General features: G+C 41.4%; 1 protein-coding gene and 1 long non-coding RNA gene across 3 annotated transcripts in view; both read left to right on the top strand.

The window, feature by feature from the left end:
• The window catches only part of LOC119425146 (transmembrane protein 230), a 65,734-nt gene extending 60,599 nt beyond the window's left edge, over window positions 1-5,135 (top strand). For both annotated transcript variants that reach the window (XM_037692682.1, XM_037692681.1), the window contains exon 4: window positions 4,484-5,135. In XM_037692682.1, the coding sequence (XP_037548610.1) occupies window positions 4,484-4,624 (141 nt within the window). In that variant the 3' untranslated portion in view covers window positions 4,625-5,135. The remainder of the gene's footprint in view (window positions 1-4,483) is intronic.
• A 1,025-nt stretch (window positions 5,136-6,160) lies between these two features.
• Window positions 6,161-18,392, top strand: part of LOC119424673 — a 19,808-nt gene continuing 7,576 nt past the window's right edge. The window contains exon 1 of the long non-coding RNA XR_005187525.1: window positions 6,161-6,323. This is a non-coding gene — a long non-coding RNA (uncharacterized LOC119424673). The remainder of the gene's footprint in view (window positions 6,324-18,392) is intronic.

The following is an 18,392-nucleotide window of genomic DNA, read 5'->3' as shown; positions in this document are numbered from 1 at the left end:
GCAGCTGTGGCTCGGTTCTATAAAGACGTTTCAGTTTGCTCTAATAGACTTTCATTCCACAGGAGACTTTTTTTTTTTTCTCTTATCGTAGCAGGAAAAGCTCAGGTGAGGCAGAATTTAACGCCGCCTCAGTCCCATTACTTGACTCAGTGAGTCGTAACCGGGGGTGTGAGGTGTGTGTGGGGGGACCACACAACTCAAATATCCCTCACTTTTTCAAGCTACGTGAAATGTAGCTGTTTTAAAAAGTTTCATTTAAGCCTCTTCTTGTTCTTTTTGTTGTTGTTGTTCACCAAATCTGTTTTTATTTATGGAGCACATTTCAGCAGAGCCACTAAGTTTAAACCCCAAACTTTAAACTTTTTTAGTGGCCGAAGCAAAAATGTGTGTTTACTCGTGTTGCAGGGCCAGACTGCAGGCTGGACCTCGACTCGATGCCGTGGCTCTGTGGAAGTTCAACGTCAAGTTTTGCTTCCACAGAGACACTGGACCCCTGGAGAATTTTGTGAAACTGGGGGGATTTAAAAAGGTTTAACGCGCCATTTCTGATCAGGGAGAACTACGACACAACAAGCTCTCATGTACATATTTTATTTTAATATTGTCCTGATTGTGTTTTTAACATTATGTTAAATTATTGTGTAAATAAAGTGTTGTTAAAAATCAAAATCTTCTTTTTCTTGTACTTGTTGTTCTTCTTTTTGTACTTGTTGTTGTTCTTGTACTTGCTGTTGTACTTGTTGTTGTACTTGTTGTTGTTCTTGTTCTTCTTGTACTTGTTGTTGTCCCGGGAGGGCGTTAAGCATCAGACCTTCTACTTCTACCTTCAGACACATCATCCTATCTGACACTCTTTTCACCTCTACTACATTTTTTGTCAACTCCTCCTTCAGGACCACCCCTACTCCATTTCTCTTTCTATCCACACCATGGTAAAACGGTTTGAACCCTGCTCCAATGCTGCGAGCCTTGCTGCCCTTCCACTTGGTCTCTTGGACACAAAACATCTACCTTCCTTCTCTGCATCATGTCAGCCTGCTCTCTACGTTTGCATGTCATTGTCTCCACATTTAGAGTTGCAACCTTCAGTCTTATATTCTTGATTTTCCTCTTCTCCCTCTGTCTCCTGACACGTTTCTCTCCTCGTGGTCTTCGACTGAGCCTTTTTTTATGCAATCCATTATATTTATTCTGAGTACATCCCTGTTTTGAGCCATGTTTGAAAGATAAACTCTTTAAAACGTCCAATTCAAACATCACTTAAAACGCCAGTATTAGCGGTAAAAAGCTCCTTTGTTTTTTTTTTCCTGCTGTTTTCGTTTGTGCTTGTGCTTTTCCTTTTTTGTGCCTTCCCAACTACAACTAATGATCTGATTATTTAGCAGCAGCTTTAGCGCATCATTTGCTCTGGATTGTGTGGACATTTTTTGCTCCTTGAAAAAGTACTGGTACCTTTTGTACATTTTCACTTTTGGTCTTGTAATCAGCACAACACAAAGCACAACAAAGCAGTGCGTAATTGTGAAGCGGAAGGTAAATGATTTAAAGTTTTGAGCTTTTGAAAAGTGCAGCCTGTGCTTTGTAGAACGTTTCCTTCCACCTCCAGCTGCAAGTCTTTTAGATTCTGTCTCTTCAAGCTTTGTACATCCAGAGACTGAACTTTTTTTGTCCTGTCTTATTTGTTAAATCGCTTTAGCTCGGTCAGACTGGATGGAGAGCAACTAGACTTTGACTTGTCCATTCTAACTCATGAGTCCGACCCGGTCCATCGTAGCTCTGGCTGGATGTTTCGGATCGTTGTCCTGCTGGAAGGGGAGCAGTCGCCTCATTCTCAGTTCTTTTGCAGCCTCTAACAGGTTTTCTTCCAGGATTGCCCCATATTAGCTTCATCCATCTTCCCGTTAACCGACCAGCTTCCCTGTCCGTGAAGCAAAGCATCCCAACAACATGCTGCTGCCACCACCGTGTTTCATTGTGGCGCTGATGCGTTCAGGATGATGATGTTGCGTTTTGCATTAGTCTGACCCGAGCAAAGCAACTTCCTCCACACTTTTTCTGTTCCAGGACTACTTCTCACTTTTACTTATCTTTTTACCAAAGCTTTCTTCCTCTCGTCCTTAAAGGCCAGACTGGTGTGCTCAACTAATGGTTGTCCTGTGGACAGATTGTCTTCCCTGGGCGGTTGAGCTCTGCAGCTCCTCTAGAGCTACGTTGGGGCTTTTGAGCAGCTTCTCAGATTAATACTCTCCTTGAACTGGATGCTCATGTATCATGTAACAGTTTTTCTGTACTCTTTCCATTTTCTGACGTTACTTTAAACTTTTTAACAGCTTTATCAGTGACCTGTCTGGTGCGTTCCTTGCTCTTCATGATGCCGTTTGATCACTAAGGTTCTGTAACCGATCTCTGAGGCCTTGACAGAACAACTGGGTGAACTACACAGGAGATTTACTAAATATGTGACTTCTGAAGGCAAATGGTTTCTTGTCCTGAATAGTTTTACTATCACTGTATACTTTTTACTTTAGTCTTCAGGCAAAAAATAGTAAAATAGCATATCCAGTACTTCTAAAAACATTACAGGAGTTGGGCTAAAATAACAGTTTATTTTGTTCTGAATGCGTAAAAGACGTTTGAAACAAGGACAAATAAAACTCAAAGTATCAAGTAAAACGTGATCTTGACACAAGCTTCCTCCGTCTTCATGTTCCTGACACAGAAAGGGCATTTTAAAGCTTTAATGTGAACCAGAGGGAGTCGTGCAGCCACTCGGAGCACTGCGCTGCCATCTGCTGGTGGAATGAAGCCTCCGCATGAGTCCACTTCTGATTCACATGAAAGCAGACTACGATGGAGGGATGATGGAGGGATGATGGAGGGATGATGGAGGGATGGAGTGAGCGCGCTCGCAGCCTCACCCTTTCACAGCATTGATGCTGCGCTGGCAGGCAGCGTGGTGTTGAGCATGCTGACTCTGTGCAGTTCTGTCAATCCTCTAACATCACATTAGCAGAGGATGTAGTCCCGTCTACAATGTTTCTGTTGACATGGCGATGGGACATATTAGGGAAAGAACGATTTGAATCCCTCGCTTCAGTTCAGTTTATTTATTCAGTGCCAAGTCATAACAGAAGTCCTCAGGGCACTGAATGTATCACACACATGTACGTACAAAAAAACCATTAGTAAAAGTTTTCTATCTGAGGAAACTAGCAGATTGTGTTGAATCGTCACTTTGTTGCAGTCTCCCATCCTAAGCAAGCACAAAGGAGACAGTGGAACGGAAAAACTCCTTTTAACAGGAAGAAACCTCCAGCAGAATCAGGTTCAGGATGATCTGCTTCGACCGGCTGGTTTGAGAGGACGGGGAGGAACGGATGATCACAGAATGGCGCAGGTGTGGGTGCAGGGGTACCCCCTACTGGAAGAAAAAAAAAACATTAATACAAAAATAATTACAAATACAAACAGATCAAGTAAAGTCAGCAGCAGAGTGAGGGAATGTGTTCAGTTTGTCCTCCAGCAGTCTAAGCCTATAGCAGCAGAACTAAAGGATAGCTCAGGAAACCCAAGCCAACCCTAATTATAGGAATAATCACAGGGGTCTGCAACCTTTTTGATCGAAAAAGCCATTTCTGCCACTTCTCTCACTAAACAGAATGTCTGGAGCCGCCAAACCTGCTCATCAACTGGTGGCCCGTGGGCCACTGAGAGGTCGTTGGAGGAGGGCTCTCTGGCCGGTTGGCGGGACATTACAAAACTATATATCATGAATCTTTACATTTGTTGATACTTTTACTTTTTAGGGCAAAAGGAACAACCAAAAGTAGGAGAAAAGTGAAGATTTAAAATTAAGTACACCACTTTGAAGTACTAAAACGTAAATTTAAAGTGTGCAGAAAAATTAGGCATTTTGCTGGACAAGTTATTGATTTTATTTTTTGAGACTAGGATCCCACTGTAAGCATGGAGGTTAGATTAGTTAAATGTAATCAACGCGTTTCTCTCCTTGTATTAATACTGTAGTATCCTTCACAGGTTTACAGAAAATTGACAGAAAACTACATTTTCAACTACAAAACGAGCGTTTTTGGTTGTGGGTAAAAAAATAAAATAAAATAAAATATCACGTTAGTTTTGGTCAAAGCTTCAAAGGGCCACAGATGAGAGACTAAAGAGCCACATGTGGCTCCAGAGCCACAAGTTGCAGACCCCTGATTTATCAAAAAGGAAAGTAAGCCCAGTCCTAAACTGGACAACGTGTCGGCCTCACGGACAGAAACTGGAAGTTGGTTCCACAAGAGAGGAGCCTGAGAACTGAAAGATCTTCTCCCGTTCTACTTTTGGAAACTCTAGGAACCACAAGTAAGCCTGCAGTCTTAGAGCGGAGTGCTCTGTTGGAACAAAACGGAACAACAAGATTTATAATATAAGATGGACCTAGGTTGTTGAGGGCTTTACAATTGTGTAATTCTGTTCCCAGCATCCCGACCGCACCATCCCTGTCATCATCATAGGCCTGCTGGTTTTCCTGCCGGGATTTTACCACCTGAGGATCGCCTACTACGCCGCCAAGGGTTACCGAGGCTACTCGTACGACGACATCCCGGATTTTGGCGACTGACGCGCAACGTTCCCCCGAAACTGCTGAGAACTTTCTGAATGTAGCAAAAGCACAGGCTTGTGTTCGTCCTGAAGGGCTGCACGTAGTTTTGCCAATATATTGTGGATATATATATATATATGTAGTTTTATGTTTGATCCTGTTTGCTCTTGTTTCAGCCGTGCTTTATTACTCTCAGCACAAAAGCCTGGCTGACCTGGGAGAGTTGATCCTGCTTTATTAGCAGTGAATCAGTCGAGCACGCCGGAGCAGCTGCCGACTCGTTCTGTTACACAACTCGTCCCATAAATAATATTTTTTAATCACGTCTCAGCAGATGCTTTAAAATGACCGCTCCGAGTCACGGTAGCTTCACTGTCTGTTTTAAATATTTACATTAGATTGAGATCTTGTTTAATATTATTGTATTTTTGAAAACGGGGAATTGATTTTCTTGTTTTCTGCTCCAGCGCTGAACCTGCATCACAACCAAAGGTTTTTATATCTGCTCTTTTAAAAAAAATAAGTTACATCCTGTAGATTTATTTGCTTTAAAACATAATTTTTCTGACGGTGGTGTAATTTGGAAAATAAAGAACAAAATAAAACTGGAAACCTGACGTCTGACTTGTTTGTTTTGCAGGCGTAAATATGAAACTAGTGTTTTATTTATTTATTCCTTAGAATTTCCATTTTCTAGATAAAGGAACATTACACTATTAAAAAAAAGATAAAATATAGGAATATTAAAGATATTCCATAATACAATTAATATATGATGCATGTATTTATGTTTTTAGTTCTATTCACATGATTGTGTGTTTAAAAATATACAGAGAGATCTACTAAAATATATAAAATTAGTTTAAAAGCAAAAGTTTCTTTTGAATTTATTCTAAAATGTCAAAGTTTTATTTATTGTATGAACTTTTATTTATAGAAAACTGTGATTAATACCAGACTCTTAGAAAAAATAAAAAGTTGTTTTTTGCCCCCCCCAGAAAAAGTTTTAAAATACTGTCCTGTTTACAATTATATTAACAATCAAAATAAACAAAAAATCTGTTAATTTGATAATAATGTGTACTTGAATATTGATCTTGATCTGAAAAAATAAAATAAATATATACAATGCAGAAAAATAAAAATAAACCAAGATAAAGCAGAATAAAAATAAATTTGTTTGGAGTTAAACCGATATTTTTAAGTGCTAAATAAATAAAATAAGGAAGAGATGTTTTAATTCTTCTCAATATTTCTTAAGGAATTTAAAAATGTATTTCCCACAGAATGAGAACTGCTTGTTTGGGAAGGACCCCCCCTTGTGGTTCCTCTGAGCTGGGTCTCATCAGGAAACTGAAAAATAAACAACATTTGAGTAAATAAATAAATAAATAAATAAATAAAAAGCCATCATGTCACCCTGCATTAACAAACACCGGCATCAATCCACCAGAGGCTCAAACACTCAGCAGCTTAAGGTCCAACAGAACCCGGAAGTAGGAGCGACCTGAGCTGAGAGGAGGGGGCGGAGTCCCGAATGCGTCACCTGTACGTGAAATGAAACACCTGTGACCTGTGGGCTTTCACAGAGGAGGAAAAACACGCTCGACTTCCAGCTGCGCCGTTTTAAATGAAAGGAGCGAGGACACGAAACGAACGGACTAAAAGAAAGATGAGGACGTGTTGGTGAGGAGAAACAGCAGGAGGCGAAGCACAGGTGAGCTTAATGACGCACAGGTGCGCGTGAGAGCCCGCAGCTCCGAGAGAAAATCACCTGAGGGCGCAGATCCGAATCTGTTGGAACAAACTGAGTAAATTTAAACCTCAAAATTCAAACCAGCGTATTATTTTTACAACTTTTCATCTTTACAACATGTACCTTCTTATTCTTTCTGAACTCTTAACGTCAGGGCTTTAAATTTCAGAACCACAGTCCAGACCTGGACCCAGATCCAGTCTTATCTGGACCCAGATCAGATTATTGTAGGTGGTGCAGCTTTTTGTGTGTTTTTTATTTTTATTTTAGTTTTCTCAGCTTCTCAGTTCTGGACGGTTCATTTTAGTTTGTGGTGTATGAAGATAAATTAGTGTCAAAAGTATTCGTGTTAATTTAAGTGCATGTGTTTTAATAAAGAGGTCATGAGCTACGGCGCCAAGTTAGAAATGCATCTTTTTCCAATAACAGTAAATCTAGTAAGACTCAGATGTCCCAGCTTTTCACCAGCTTTGAACGCAGCATCACCTTGGTAAATTTGTAGGTAAAAAAGTCTCATGTTGTGACTGATTCACTCACAGCACGTGATGTGCGCAGATTATTACACGCGCATATTGAAATGTGTGTATTTGAAAAAACTGTTCATGAATCTTGTGATGCACTTTTGTAAAACTTGTGGATTTTATTGTACGCAAAAGACATGTTGTTGTCCGCTTGTGATTATTTTTTAGACTGATGTATCTTCTTAGTATGGAGCTAAATTAGTATCAAAAGTAGTTGTGTGTTAGTTTTAATAAAGCAGTTATTTAAGCTACTGTTACAAGTTAGACATTTCTTTTTCCCCACAATAACAGTAAATCTAGTAAGGCTCAGATGTCCCAGCTTTTCACTAACCTTGAACGCAGCATCACCTTGGTGAATTTGTAGTGGTGCAAAGGTCTCAAAAGTCTCATTCACAGGAAAACGATCCGTACGCTCGTTATGACCGATTCGCCCACAGCAGGTGTATTTGAATGTGCAGATTATTACATGTGCAAGTTGAAATGTGCACATTTGAAAAACTGTTTGTGAATCTTGCGATACGCTTTTGTCAAACTTGTGGTACAATTGTGGATCTTGTTATACGCAAAAGACGTCTTGTTGTACGCTTGTGTGACTATTTCTGATTTGTCTCCATCCTGCATTTACAGTATCTCATTTGACACTGCACAGTTTTTCTGTAATTTACAGTAATACATAGTGGCACTGCTTTTCTACGGCTTGCATGCAATTATTTTAGGTGGTGCCGCTTTTCTACACTTTATGGTGTTTTAAATTTTAGATGTAGCAGCACTTTTTTTTTTTTTAGGTTATTCTGCTTTTTGACAGTTTAGGACAATTTAATTTTAGGCATTGTTGTATGGAGATAAATTAGTGTCAAAAGTAGTTGCGTTAATGTAAGCGGATGTGTTTTAATAAAGCTACTGTTATAAGTTAGAAATTTCTTTTTTCCCAATAACAGTAAATCTGGTAAGAATCAGATGTCCCAGCTTTTCACTAACCTTGAACGCAGCATCACCTTGGTGATTTTTTTATCGGTGAAAAAGTCTCAAGTCTCATTCAAAGACAAACAATTCGTAGCTCGTTATGACCGATTCGCCCACAGCAGGTGTATTTGAATGTGCAGATTATTGCATGTGCAAGTTGAAATGTGTGCATTTGAAAAACGGTTTATGCGTTTGTGGATCTTATTGTACACGCATGTCGTGAGAAACAATAAATCAATGAGTATAAGCATAATAAATGAAAATTATCGACCTTGTTTTCATTTATCGGCTTTATCATTTCTTCATGTCTCTCTCATTCCACTGAAGACACCGGATGAGAAAAGGCTCAACTCCGGTGCTCTTCACTGACCCCTCCCTTTCTCTCTTCTATTTAAAATCTGTTTTAACCTCCGTCTTGTCGAAAGCTCACGGTAGCAACCCGTGCCTTTGTGTAAAAAGTTTTTTCTCTGCAAAAAAAAAAAAAGCTGAGAACTTGTTTGCTGATTTTCTTTTAAACGCTTTGTGTGAAAAATGCTATGCTAAAGATCTCAAACCACACCGAGCGTCCGCCATTTTGAGAACTGAAGAGAGACCGCCCATGTCACGTCAAGGGGCCTCCCTCCCATTTTTCTTAAAGACGCACTGATCACTCCCTCACTATCCATCCTTTGGCTCAAACAATCTTATACTGCCATCCAGTGGTCGATAAAAGGTACTACATGCCAAACAAATAAACATTTCTTCGTAAATTTGACAATAATTACTGATTATTAAATTTTTGACTGATTTTTTTTATTCTTGTTTGTTTTTAACTTCTGTACTGTGCAGCACTTTGTGCACCTTTTGGCTGCTGGAAAGGGCTCTATAAATAAAGTTTGATTGATTGATTGAAATTTCAAACAATATTATCGCAATAATTTTTGAGACAATTAATCGCCAAGGAAAATTTATGGTGACAGGCCTACATACCAATCTTGTTGTACGCATGTGACTATTTTTAGACAGATTTGTCTCCATAGAGTAACTTTCCCTGCATTTACAGTAACGCATTTGATGCTGCACGGCTTTTCTATAATTTACAGTAATGCATTGCTTTTCTACAGTTTACAGGAAATAATTTTAAGTGGCGCAGCTTTTTTAGCATTTACGATAATTCCCCGGCCTACGGTTTTACTCTGCCTCTCCGCAGAGACTAGCTGCCAGTCCACGGAGAGATGCAGCTCTGAATAAACAATATGTTGAGAGAAGAAAACTAGCATGGGTGTTACTAAATGATTGTTCTGAACCGTTTCGTTACAGAACTTTAATTAAAGATCACAGATGTAGAATTACACACGCATATCTGATGAACTGGTTGCTTTGCTTCAAGGTAAATACTGTTTTTATCTTTTAATATCAAGTGACATTTTATTCTTGGAGCAATAAAAATGTGCAGTGTTACAAACTTCAGATGTAAGCTGCTGTTTCAAAATACGTTTTACTCAAACGGTTCAAATAGAAGCCGATAAGCATTTGATGCTTATCGTGTTCAGTCCAACAAGATTTTTATCTCTGATGTATGTTTTTATCCTTTTTGTAAAGCGCCGGGAAATGATTTGCAGAGGCAGAAAATAAAACTGAATTCTTCTGTTGGTTTTACCCCGAGACCACCGTCTTTGTTTACTTGTACTGATGGACTTGTGACCAGTCCAGGGTGAGCCCCGCCTGCCCCACAGTGACCGCTGGAGATAAGCATCAGCTGCACCACCACCCGGAAATGGAAACAAAAGAGGCAATAAATGGATGTATGGGAGGACCATTCTCCTCGCTGTCCCAGATGAGCTCCGGTTAATGATTTTAACCGCGCGCTGGTTGTTATCAAGTCTGTCGAGGCACCAGCTGGGCTCGGTTTCCCGAATTATTTTTCCATAAAGTTTACATCAGTGGGAGCTCAGTGGCAATTAATTAAGTTGTGAAGGAGGGAAACTTGCGTGGTGCCACTTGAATTAAACCAGTACAGTAAACACTTGATTCTCGACATCGGAAGCGTTTTTGACGTTTGTTTCCTTTTGTCAAAAGTCTGTTTGCTGGGAGGATTTTTGTCTTCTTGGTTTGTTAGAAACACAAAAGTCCAGAATGGTTAAAAATAAATTCAAATGCAATAAATAATTAATGGTGTCGATGTCTTTACGAGTTCAGCAGTCGTAAACGTCCATCTATCCAGTTTTGCCATGCGCCTGTAGAAGAGACGTTCCTCTACCTCAGCAAAACTCTCCAGCTCCTCCCGGGGGACTTCAAGGTGTTTCCAGGCTGTCAAAGACCCATAACAAGACAAGTTTGGGTCTTCCTCACGGTCTTCTCCCAGGTGGAGGTGCCCAGCAGGCCTCCTAACCAGATGTCTGAACCACCTCCCGTGAGGATGAGCTGTTAAGGCTGAGCCTAGTCACCCTACAGAGGAACTCCACTTCAGCTGCTTGCATCCAGAATCTCGTTCTTCGGGTCATGATTCAAATGTCATGATGGTAGAAATGTAGATGCATCACTAAAATGAGATTTTCCTTTCAGCCCAGCGATTTTCACCTTGACAAACCGGAGCAACACCCTCATTACTGCAAATAAAGCCCCGATCTGTCCATGTTCCGCTCCATTCTTCTGTCACTCATGAAGAAAACCGTTCCTAGGAATGAAAAACCATTTTTTATTAACAAAGGTAAAGTTGCTGTGCGTCATCCATCTTCTGGAAAGGCGGAGCCTGAAAGAACGACAGGAAGTCGCCTCCACCTGCGAGGAGAAAAGTCGAGTCCCAAGCTGTGCCCATCCCTGGCGTCATAAACTTGTTCTGTCCAACCACTTAAATATTACCCCATTTTCTTGGTAAATATTTGAATAAATGATTGGATTCTTTTATAGAATAGTTTGTTGTAACAAATGAAAGAGATGACGCATCTTAAGTTTATATAGCTTTAAATGGTAATCACCTTTTTCCCCCCATTTTGTGTCTATAAGTAGATTAATTTAGGACATAAATTAAAAAATCTTACCATGAAACTTAAAACAAAAGGCAAAATAATGTATTTTAAAAATTTTATGCATTTCCTGTACGTAATGTTATTTGTTTAGTTCAAAACATCAGTTAGAGTTGGATGCGACATGTTTAGGAGTTCAAAGTCAGAGTTTATGACTTCAGTGTGACCTGAAAATTGCTGTTCTTTACTCGGAGCCGGCGCCGAGGCTCTACAGCGAGCGCATTTAATGGATTCAGTCGACAAAAGATTGTGGCAGTCACCTTGATTCAAAGAAAAGATACCTAATGTTTGTGCTCTGAGCACTGAGGTGCCTACAGAGTGGAAACCTCTTTATTTTTCCGGTTTCCTCTCCTTTTTTTCAGTCCGTCCCATTTTCTCCTCTAAGTGCACATCAAACCGAGGCGCACGTACGGTTTGCATTGTGATGGAAAGTGCGCGTTTGAATATATAGTACAAAAAAAAAAGGCTGAAAAAATGGAATATAGATTACCTATGGCCAGATGGAATACTGTAAGCGACTTGGGGAAATCTTGAAAGCAAAGCGATGACAATACCAGTGAAGATCTGGGTGAGAGCAGGGTGAATGACAATGAGGTTGTCTTTTTTTTTTTTTTACCCATGAGAGATGGCTGACAGAAAGCGCTCTGACATGACATTTCACATTCTCAAAGATCTCAAAGATGAAACGGGCCGAGGGAAAACTCGGGTTGGGTTTTAAAATGATGGGGTTTATAGTAAAATACGTCACGAGTATTGTAGGTCATAAAACTGAGCTACTCGGATCATTTTAGTCTCAAAAGTTATCAGTTATTCAGGATTAGAGACAAATAAAATATTAAGATTTAAAGATGAGATTTCTTAAGTTTGCAACTTTAACTCTTCAAATCCGTCAGACTGTAAGATTTTGTTTTGGTGCTCCTAAATGGACCAAATTATATTTTAATGTGAGGTTCCCTTCACAGGAGGACGGCGTTCCTGCTATGCTCACCACAACCTAGCCATAGTTTTCATGTGACGTCGGAGCTGCTGGGAAACGCCCACTTGGAGGGCAAAAATAGTCCAGCTCTTCCAGCCGTCGAGCCATGCTAGTCCTGCATCTTCAAGTGTAGCTTAGCCAAAATGCCAGATAGCTGCTGTGTTGTTGCACAAATCGACCTCCTTCAGCGTGAAGTCATCCCTGAGATGGTCTCCTGTGTCTTAACCAAGCTTTAAACGCTCAGCTGTGGCACGGCTCCCTCCGGATGCAGCTACATGCTAGAAGATTACCGTATTTTCCGGACTATAAGTCACACTTTTTTTTTTTTCCACAGTTTGGCCAGTCCTGCGCCTTATAGTTTGAAGCGACTTGTATAAGTTTTTTTTTCCCCAATTCATGACACAATTTTTGAATGACGCGTTAAATGTTCATTCAAACTAGAGTTGCATTCGGGTCCAAAGAATCCAATCTGACCCGGCCCCAGCCTGTAGCCCTCATTTCCAAACCCCACCCGATCCGACAAATTAACCGTAATTACAGGTCTGACCCCCCCCCCCCCCCCACACACAATATTTTTAATTAAGCTTAGACTACTTATATTAATGGTCGGCGAATGCACGCGGTTCAGTAAAGGGAGCAGAAGATCTGAGCTGAGTGGGGTTTGTCCTTTCATGACTGTCGAAGCGCATTAAGTGCTCCCCCTGCTCCAGCTCTGACATGTCAGATATTTTGTGATCTGACCTGTTTGGGTCGTCGGTCGGACGTGCACGTCCGCTGAGTGCAGCGGCTGAAAGGAGGTCCATTTAGGCTGATGGATCGCTGGTAGTAGTCCATCTGAAGCTTAACTGAACTTTTTACCTCTTTCGAGGCCGGTCACACACGGTAAAATGGTCGCATGCGGCTGGTGGAAGTATGGCAAGCCATGTTGCCATATAATTGGATCGTCAGCCGCGCGCGTCCCTGACTCAATCAAAAGCCCGACACTGACCCGGCCCTCACATTAAGCACTTTATTATGGACCGGCCCGGGCCAGTCCAAATCCGGGTTGGGCGGGGCCGGGCTCCATGTTCAGGTTAGAAATGATAGCTCTAGTTCATAACGACATGAACCAAAGAGTGAACGTTACCATTTGAAACCATTAAGCCCCCAGTATACGCCCGCGTGCGGAGGTACGCGCGGAGATACGCGGAGGGTTGAGACTTCAAACTCGAGCGTCCACCCTGAGCGGTTGCAGAGCAGCTCCGCAGACGAGGGGCATTTACCTTCGGAACAAATTGAGGTCGCCGATTGGTCATTTTCTAACACGCCTACTGGATTGATTGACAGGTTGGGGAAAAAAAAAGAGATAGCTGGCAGCCCCAGCCACAGCGGTGTTCTGTGTTTATATGTTGTTAATAAAAAGATCTAATAAATAAAAAAAACAGGGAGCACTGGCCCTGCAGCCCACACATCAGACCAGCCCACCAGGAAATCTCCAGACCCTCCCGCTGCCATGCTGGGACTGATTTTAATTTGCTTGTGACAAATTCCTTAATTTCTCACCATTTCAGTCATGGCATCAACGGAGGAGGAAGAGATCACTGCCTCTTGGCAAAAAAACAAAAGAAAAGGCCAGATCAGGGATGAAGAAGGGGAATTTAATACATTGGTGTTGCATACAAAATAGTTTGTCGCCGGGCAGTTTATTGTGCGACACCGCGTACGCGGTCGTAAAAATTGAGCTTTGCGTGCACATGCCCTGCGGAGGTACGCGCGTACGTACGCGGGAGTATACGGGGGGCTTCAGAGGGCCCTCTAGGCTTTTGACAACTATAAACATTCACTTGGAGACAACTGAGAAAAACTTAACACAAGTAAAACGCCCCCAAAGGGGAAAGAATTAATTCTTGCTACAGGAGTCTCATGCATTCTAACCATCATGTACTTATCACACATAAATGGGTTCTCACTACATTTTTATACACGTCTGATGATCTTTCCAAAACCCAGCCCTGGCTATTTATTTTTACGTAGCTGTGTGAAGAGAGCCTCGGGTTAGGACGACCAGATCTTTTGAACCAACCAGCTTTTCTGCAGTTCTCCTCTAGTGCTAGCAGGTTTACACTGTGAGCTTTTTGTCTCGCACAGTCTGTTATTGGATCTGTTGCAATGTAAATCAGACTGTATGTAAAAGAAACCTTTACGTCATTGTGTTTGCTGCTGTTTGTTTTACCAAATGTGTGCTAATATGCTAAAATGTAAGCTAACTAAGGTGGCACAATATTAAACATATTGCTAAATTGTGTATTATTGCAGTAATAGGATTGTGATAAACCCACATCACTTCCCTTTTTGTTCTATGAAGATGACACCACACTTTATGGGCTTTAGTATCTTGATCAGGCATGTAAACCAGGCACGGGTAGTAAAGCTTTATTTATTGCAGTATTATAACGCCCACGTTGACACTTTAATGTTTATGTATTTTACAGCCTTACTAGGTCATATGTAAACCATTTTATTACAGTTTTATATACAATGTCTGTCTAATATTTGAAGATGGGCTCAGTTGAGTACTGTACAATACGTAGCTGCAGTATTTTATTCCAGTGTTTTGCTGTAAAATATTCCCAGTTTGGTGGCCCTGAATAAGCTGATGTCAATTGGAGGCCAGAGCTTTAAGAAATTTGACACGTCCAAACAAATGTATGCAAAAAGTGACTCGCTTTTATTGCTGATGTATGATTTCTCCTGTTTTTATTTCTTTATTCACCTTTTGTCTTAACGCAAAAATCTTCAGTGAGATGATCTTTAAGATTAAAGTCCATATTTTAAGTCCCAGCTCTTCATCTTTAACCATTAAGTGTTTAATGGTGCTTTTAAGACGCACTTTCTGTGGATGTTTGTGTGTTTTACAGTCGCGACACATTAGCACTTGACCCTTTTTCTCTCGTTTTTATTTTCTCTCTCTCTGTTCAGAGGTTAATGTTCAATTTATGTTGCTGGCAGATACAAACAGCCTTGAAACAATCCTTGTGCACTGAACTTCATAATACTTTACAGAGCACAGCCTGTGCAGCCCTTTAAATCAGTAGGTGGTGATGTACCGTATTTGACGGCGGGAGCGTGCATAAGGGGGACTTTTAACAAGAATTTAACAAGATTAACACTTAAAAACAACTATTTGTTTGATTGACATTATAGTAAAGGTGTGTCTCAGTCTAACATTTCCTTTAATAAACGCACTTTAACGGAGAAATCTGCTGCATTTCTCCTGGGCGGCGCGGCAAAATGAAGCCGATTTAACGTTTGAGCTATTAGGTTAGTCCCATTGAGCCACGAGGACTCGGTTACAAGAGAGAGTGATGACAACAGTGGACAACAATAACAACAATAGACATTCACAAATGATGCATACAATTTTTTATTTTTTACATTTGAAAACAAAATGATAATTAAAAGTAAATGTAGCGAAAAAACAGCTAGATTACGAGGCGGTGTAGAAAACCATAAACAGGAACGTCTGTGTTGGTTCTTGCCACGAACTTAGATGTTTGAAGTCACTTAGAGAGGTCGATGTCGAGAGCTTCAGATCTTTTTGCAAGATATTCCAGGAAACGGGAGCGGAGTAGAAGACCCTTTTGCATAGTTCAGTTCTCACTGAGGGGACACTGCAGGTAATAATGTCCTGGGAGCGCACGCTGTATCTGCACTCACGCAGAGACATGTAGGAGGAGATGTATGAAGGCAGCAGACCAAGAAGTGATTTAAAGATGAAAATGTACCAGTGAGAGTCGGAGTGGTTGATAGAAGTTGGCCTCTATGGCAAGCAAAGTGTCTCATTAATAGCCACTTTTACCTATTAATGAGACACTTGGCTTTCCATATTAGTTGAGGGCCCTCTAGCGATTGCAAATGGTAATGTTTAATAATTTTCATGTCGGAATGAATGAAATCATCAAATCTCAGCCAGAAATTCGTTTATAAATATGGGAAAAAAAAGTACAATAGTCACTTCTGTGTATAAGTCGCAGAACTTGCAAATTTATGCAAAAAGGTTCGACTTATACGTAGAAAAATACGGTATTTGGATTCCAACAGGAAAGTGCGTTTGATCGGAAAGCATTTGCGTCGAAACATTTCCTCTTCTGGTTTTAAATGTGACGGGGAGTCGGAGACGCTGATGAATCTGCTGCCGTGACGAGTCGGCTCGTGTTTCTCTTCATGCAGATTAAAGTTACAACAACAGAATTTCAGCGGCATGCCCGTCACTGACATTTCTGCTCCAGTCAGGTGATAAATCTCCATGAGACGGGGGCGCCTTCCACTCACGCGTTTATTACAGCGTTGAAGCCTTTTCTGCTCCGTCAGTGTCAGGACGGCAGGCGACGTCTCGGAGAAACGTCTGAAGACGATCCGAGTTGCCGCGGCGCAGAGTTTCTCCGACGCAGGCCGCTTTGTTTGGCAGCTCTCTGAATTTTCGCCTCTGATTTAATGACAGAAAATGTCCTGCGGCTTAATGAGATTTTTTTGCCTCTCATCTTTTCTTCTTGCTGCGTTTGACTCACTTTCTCTGCTCCCTTTCTTCCCACGAAAATGTTCTATTTTTTTATTTCTCGTTGCCAGTGTTGATTCACTGTCTGCGTTCCCAGACACAAAATATAATTCTGACCAATAAAAGCTTAAAAACGCTCTTATCCATCCGAACCTGTCGGCTGCAGGACGCCTCATAGAAGTGACGGGTTGCATTTCTGCAGTTTATTATCGGGTATTCAGTTTTTATCTATATCCTTCAGCGTTAACGAGACGTTTGAAGAAGAATGCGAAAAGTTGCTGAGCATCTGTTCATTAAGGGCCAAACATGGAGCTGTCGTCGTGACAGCATGCGAGCGTTGTCTGAATCGTTTCTGAGTACTTCTGAGGAGAAAAGCAGCAGAATAATCACAACGCCGAAGCTTCTCCTTGGTTAACCTTGTCCTGTCTCTGCAACCGTTGTCGTCTTTAATCAAATCTAAAGTGTTCAGGGAAAGTCTTCTGAATGAGCTGTAAATCTTCTAAACCTGGAACATATGAAACTTATCAGTGATTTCAGGAGAAACTAAGGAATTGCTGTTAAAATGGATGCAGGTTGAGGTTCAACTTTGTCTCGCTGAATTATGGGAGCAGATGTTCTAAATCGGTTTACTTTTCTGGGTAGATGGTGCCTTTCCAGATGTGTGAGCTGCCCATGATCGAGGAACTAATGCACCCCCATATCATCAGAGAGGCTGGCTTTTTAACTGTGTGCTTTAAATGGACTGGACGGTCCCACTCCTCTTTAGTATGAAGGATTTTGCGCCTGTTGTTGACTAAATATGTTTCAAATTGTAATTCCTCGGACCTCAGAGTAGTTCTCCACTTTGCCTCAGTCCCTTTTTAAACGAGCCTTGGTCCGGAGAAGATGATGATTTTTAGATGTTCACATCTAGATTCTTCTTTGCCTGATAGTTTTAAGCAGCGTTTGTGAAAAACACATTAACTGTGTTTACTGTTTGATTTGTGGGGGTGTTGCGGAGTCCATGCAGTGATGTCCAGAACCACTGGTGTCGTAAGTTGAAGTGCTTCCTGGAGGGCCTCGCCATCTTACAGCTCTGGCTTTAAACCTCTCCATAGCACTGAAACTGCTCTGCTGAAGGTCTTTAATGACATTTACTTAACCACTGATACCGGTGATTCTGTGCTGCTTGTCTTGTTGGACCTCACAGCCGCCTTTGACACCATTGACCATGAGATCCTCATTGCTAGGTTGGGGCAGTGGGTGGGCATCTCAGGGTCAGCCCTCAATTGGTTCAGATCCTACCTTGCTGACAGATCCTTTTGTGTCTCCATCAAGGATTTTAGTTCTGCAGCGGCAGAAATGGGGGGTTCCGCAGGGGTCCATCCTGGGTCCCCTCTTATTTTCTTTATACCTGCTGCCGCTTGGTGCTATTTTCCAGAAACACAACATGCCCTTCCACTTCTACGCCGATGACTGTCAAATTTACTTCCCCCTAAGACATAATGGCACATGCTCTATTCAACCTCTGCTTGACTGCCTGGCTGGCATCAGGGACTGGATGGCTTTAAATTTCTTAAGTTTCAATGAAAAGACGTTTGAAGTCATCTTGTTCCCTCCCAACGACACGATCACAAACCACTGTATCGACCTCTCCACTCAAACCCTGCCAGAAAAACAAAGAGTCTGGGCATGATAATGGACCCTTCCCTGAAACTTAACAGTCACATAAACATGATTGTTAAATCATTTTTCTTCCAACTGAGGCGGCTGTCTAAACTGAAGCCCATATTGTCCAAAAAAAACCTGGAGACAGTAATACATGCATTCATTACATCTAGGCTTGATTACTGCAATTCGCTCCTGTTTGGTATCAGTCAGACCTCCATTGCACGACTACAACTGGTCCAGAATGCAGCAGCCCGATTTTTAACCAGTACAGGCAAAAGAGAGCACATTACACCAGTTTTGGCCTCACTGCACTGGCTACCGGTTCACCTTCGAATCCAGTTCAAAATACTCCTGTATGTCTACAAATCACTGAACAGTTTT

This window comes from Nematolebias whitei, chromosome 18 (genome assembly GCF_014905685.2).
Source record: "Nematolebias whitei isolate Nwh7 chromosome 18, NemWhi1, whole genome shotgun sequence".
In the NCBI taxonomy this organism is placed as follows: Eukaryota; Metazoa; Chordata; class Actinopteri; order Cyprinodontiformes; family Rivulidae; genus Nematolebias; species Nematolebias whitei.
The sequence above is the reverse complement of the archived record's forward strand: the minus strand, read 5'-3'. Positions and strand labels throughout refer to the sequence as shown.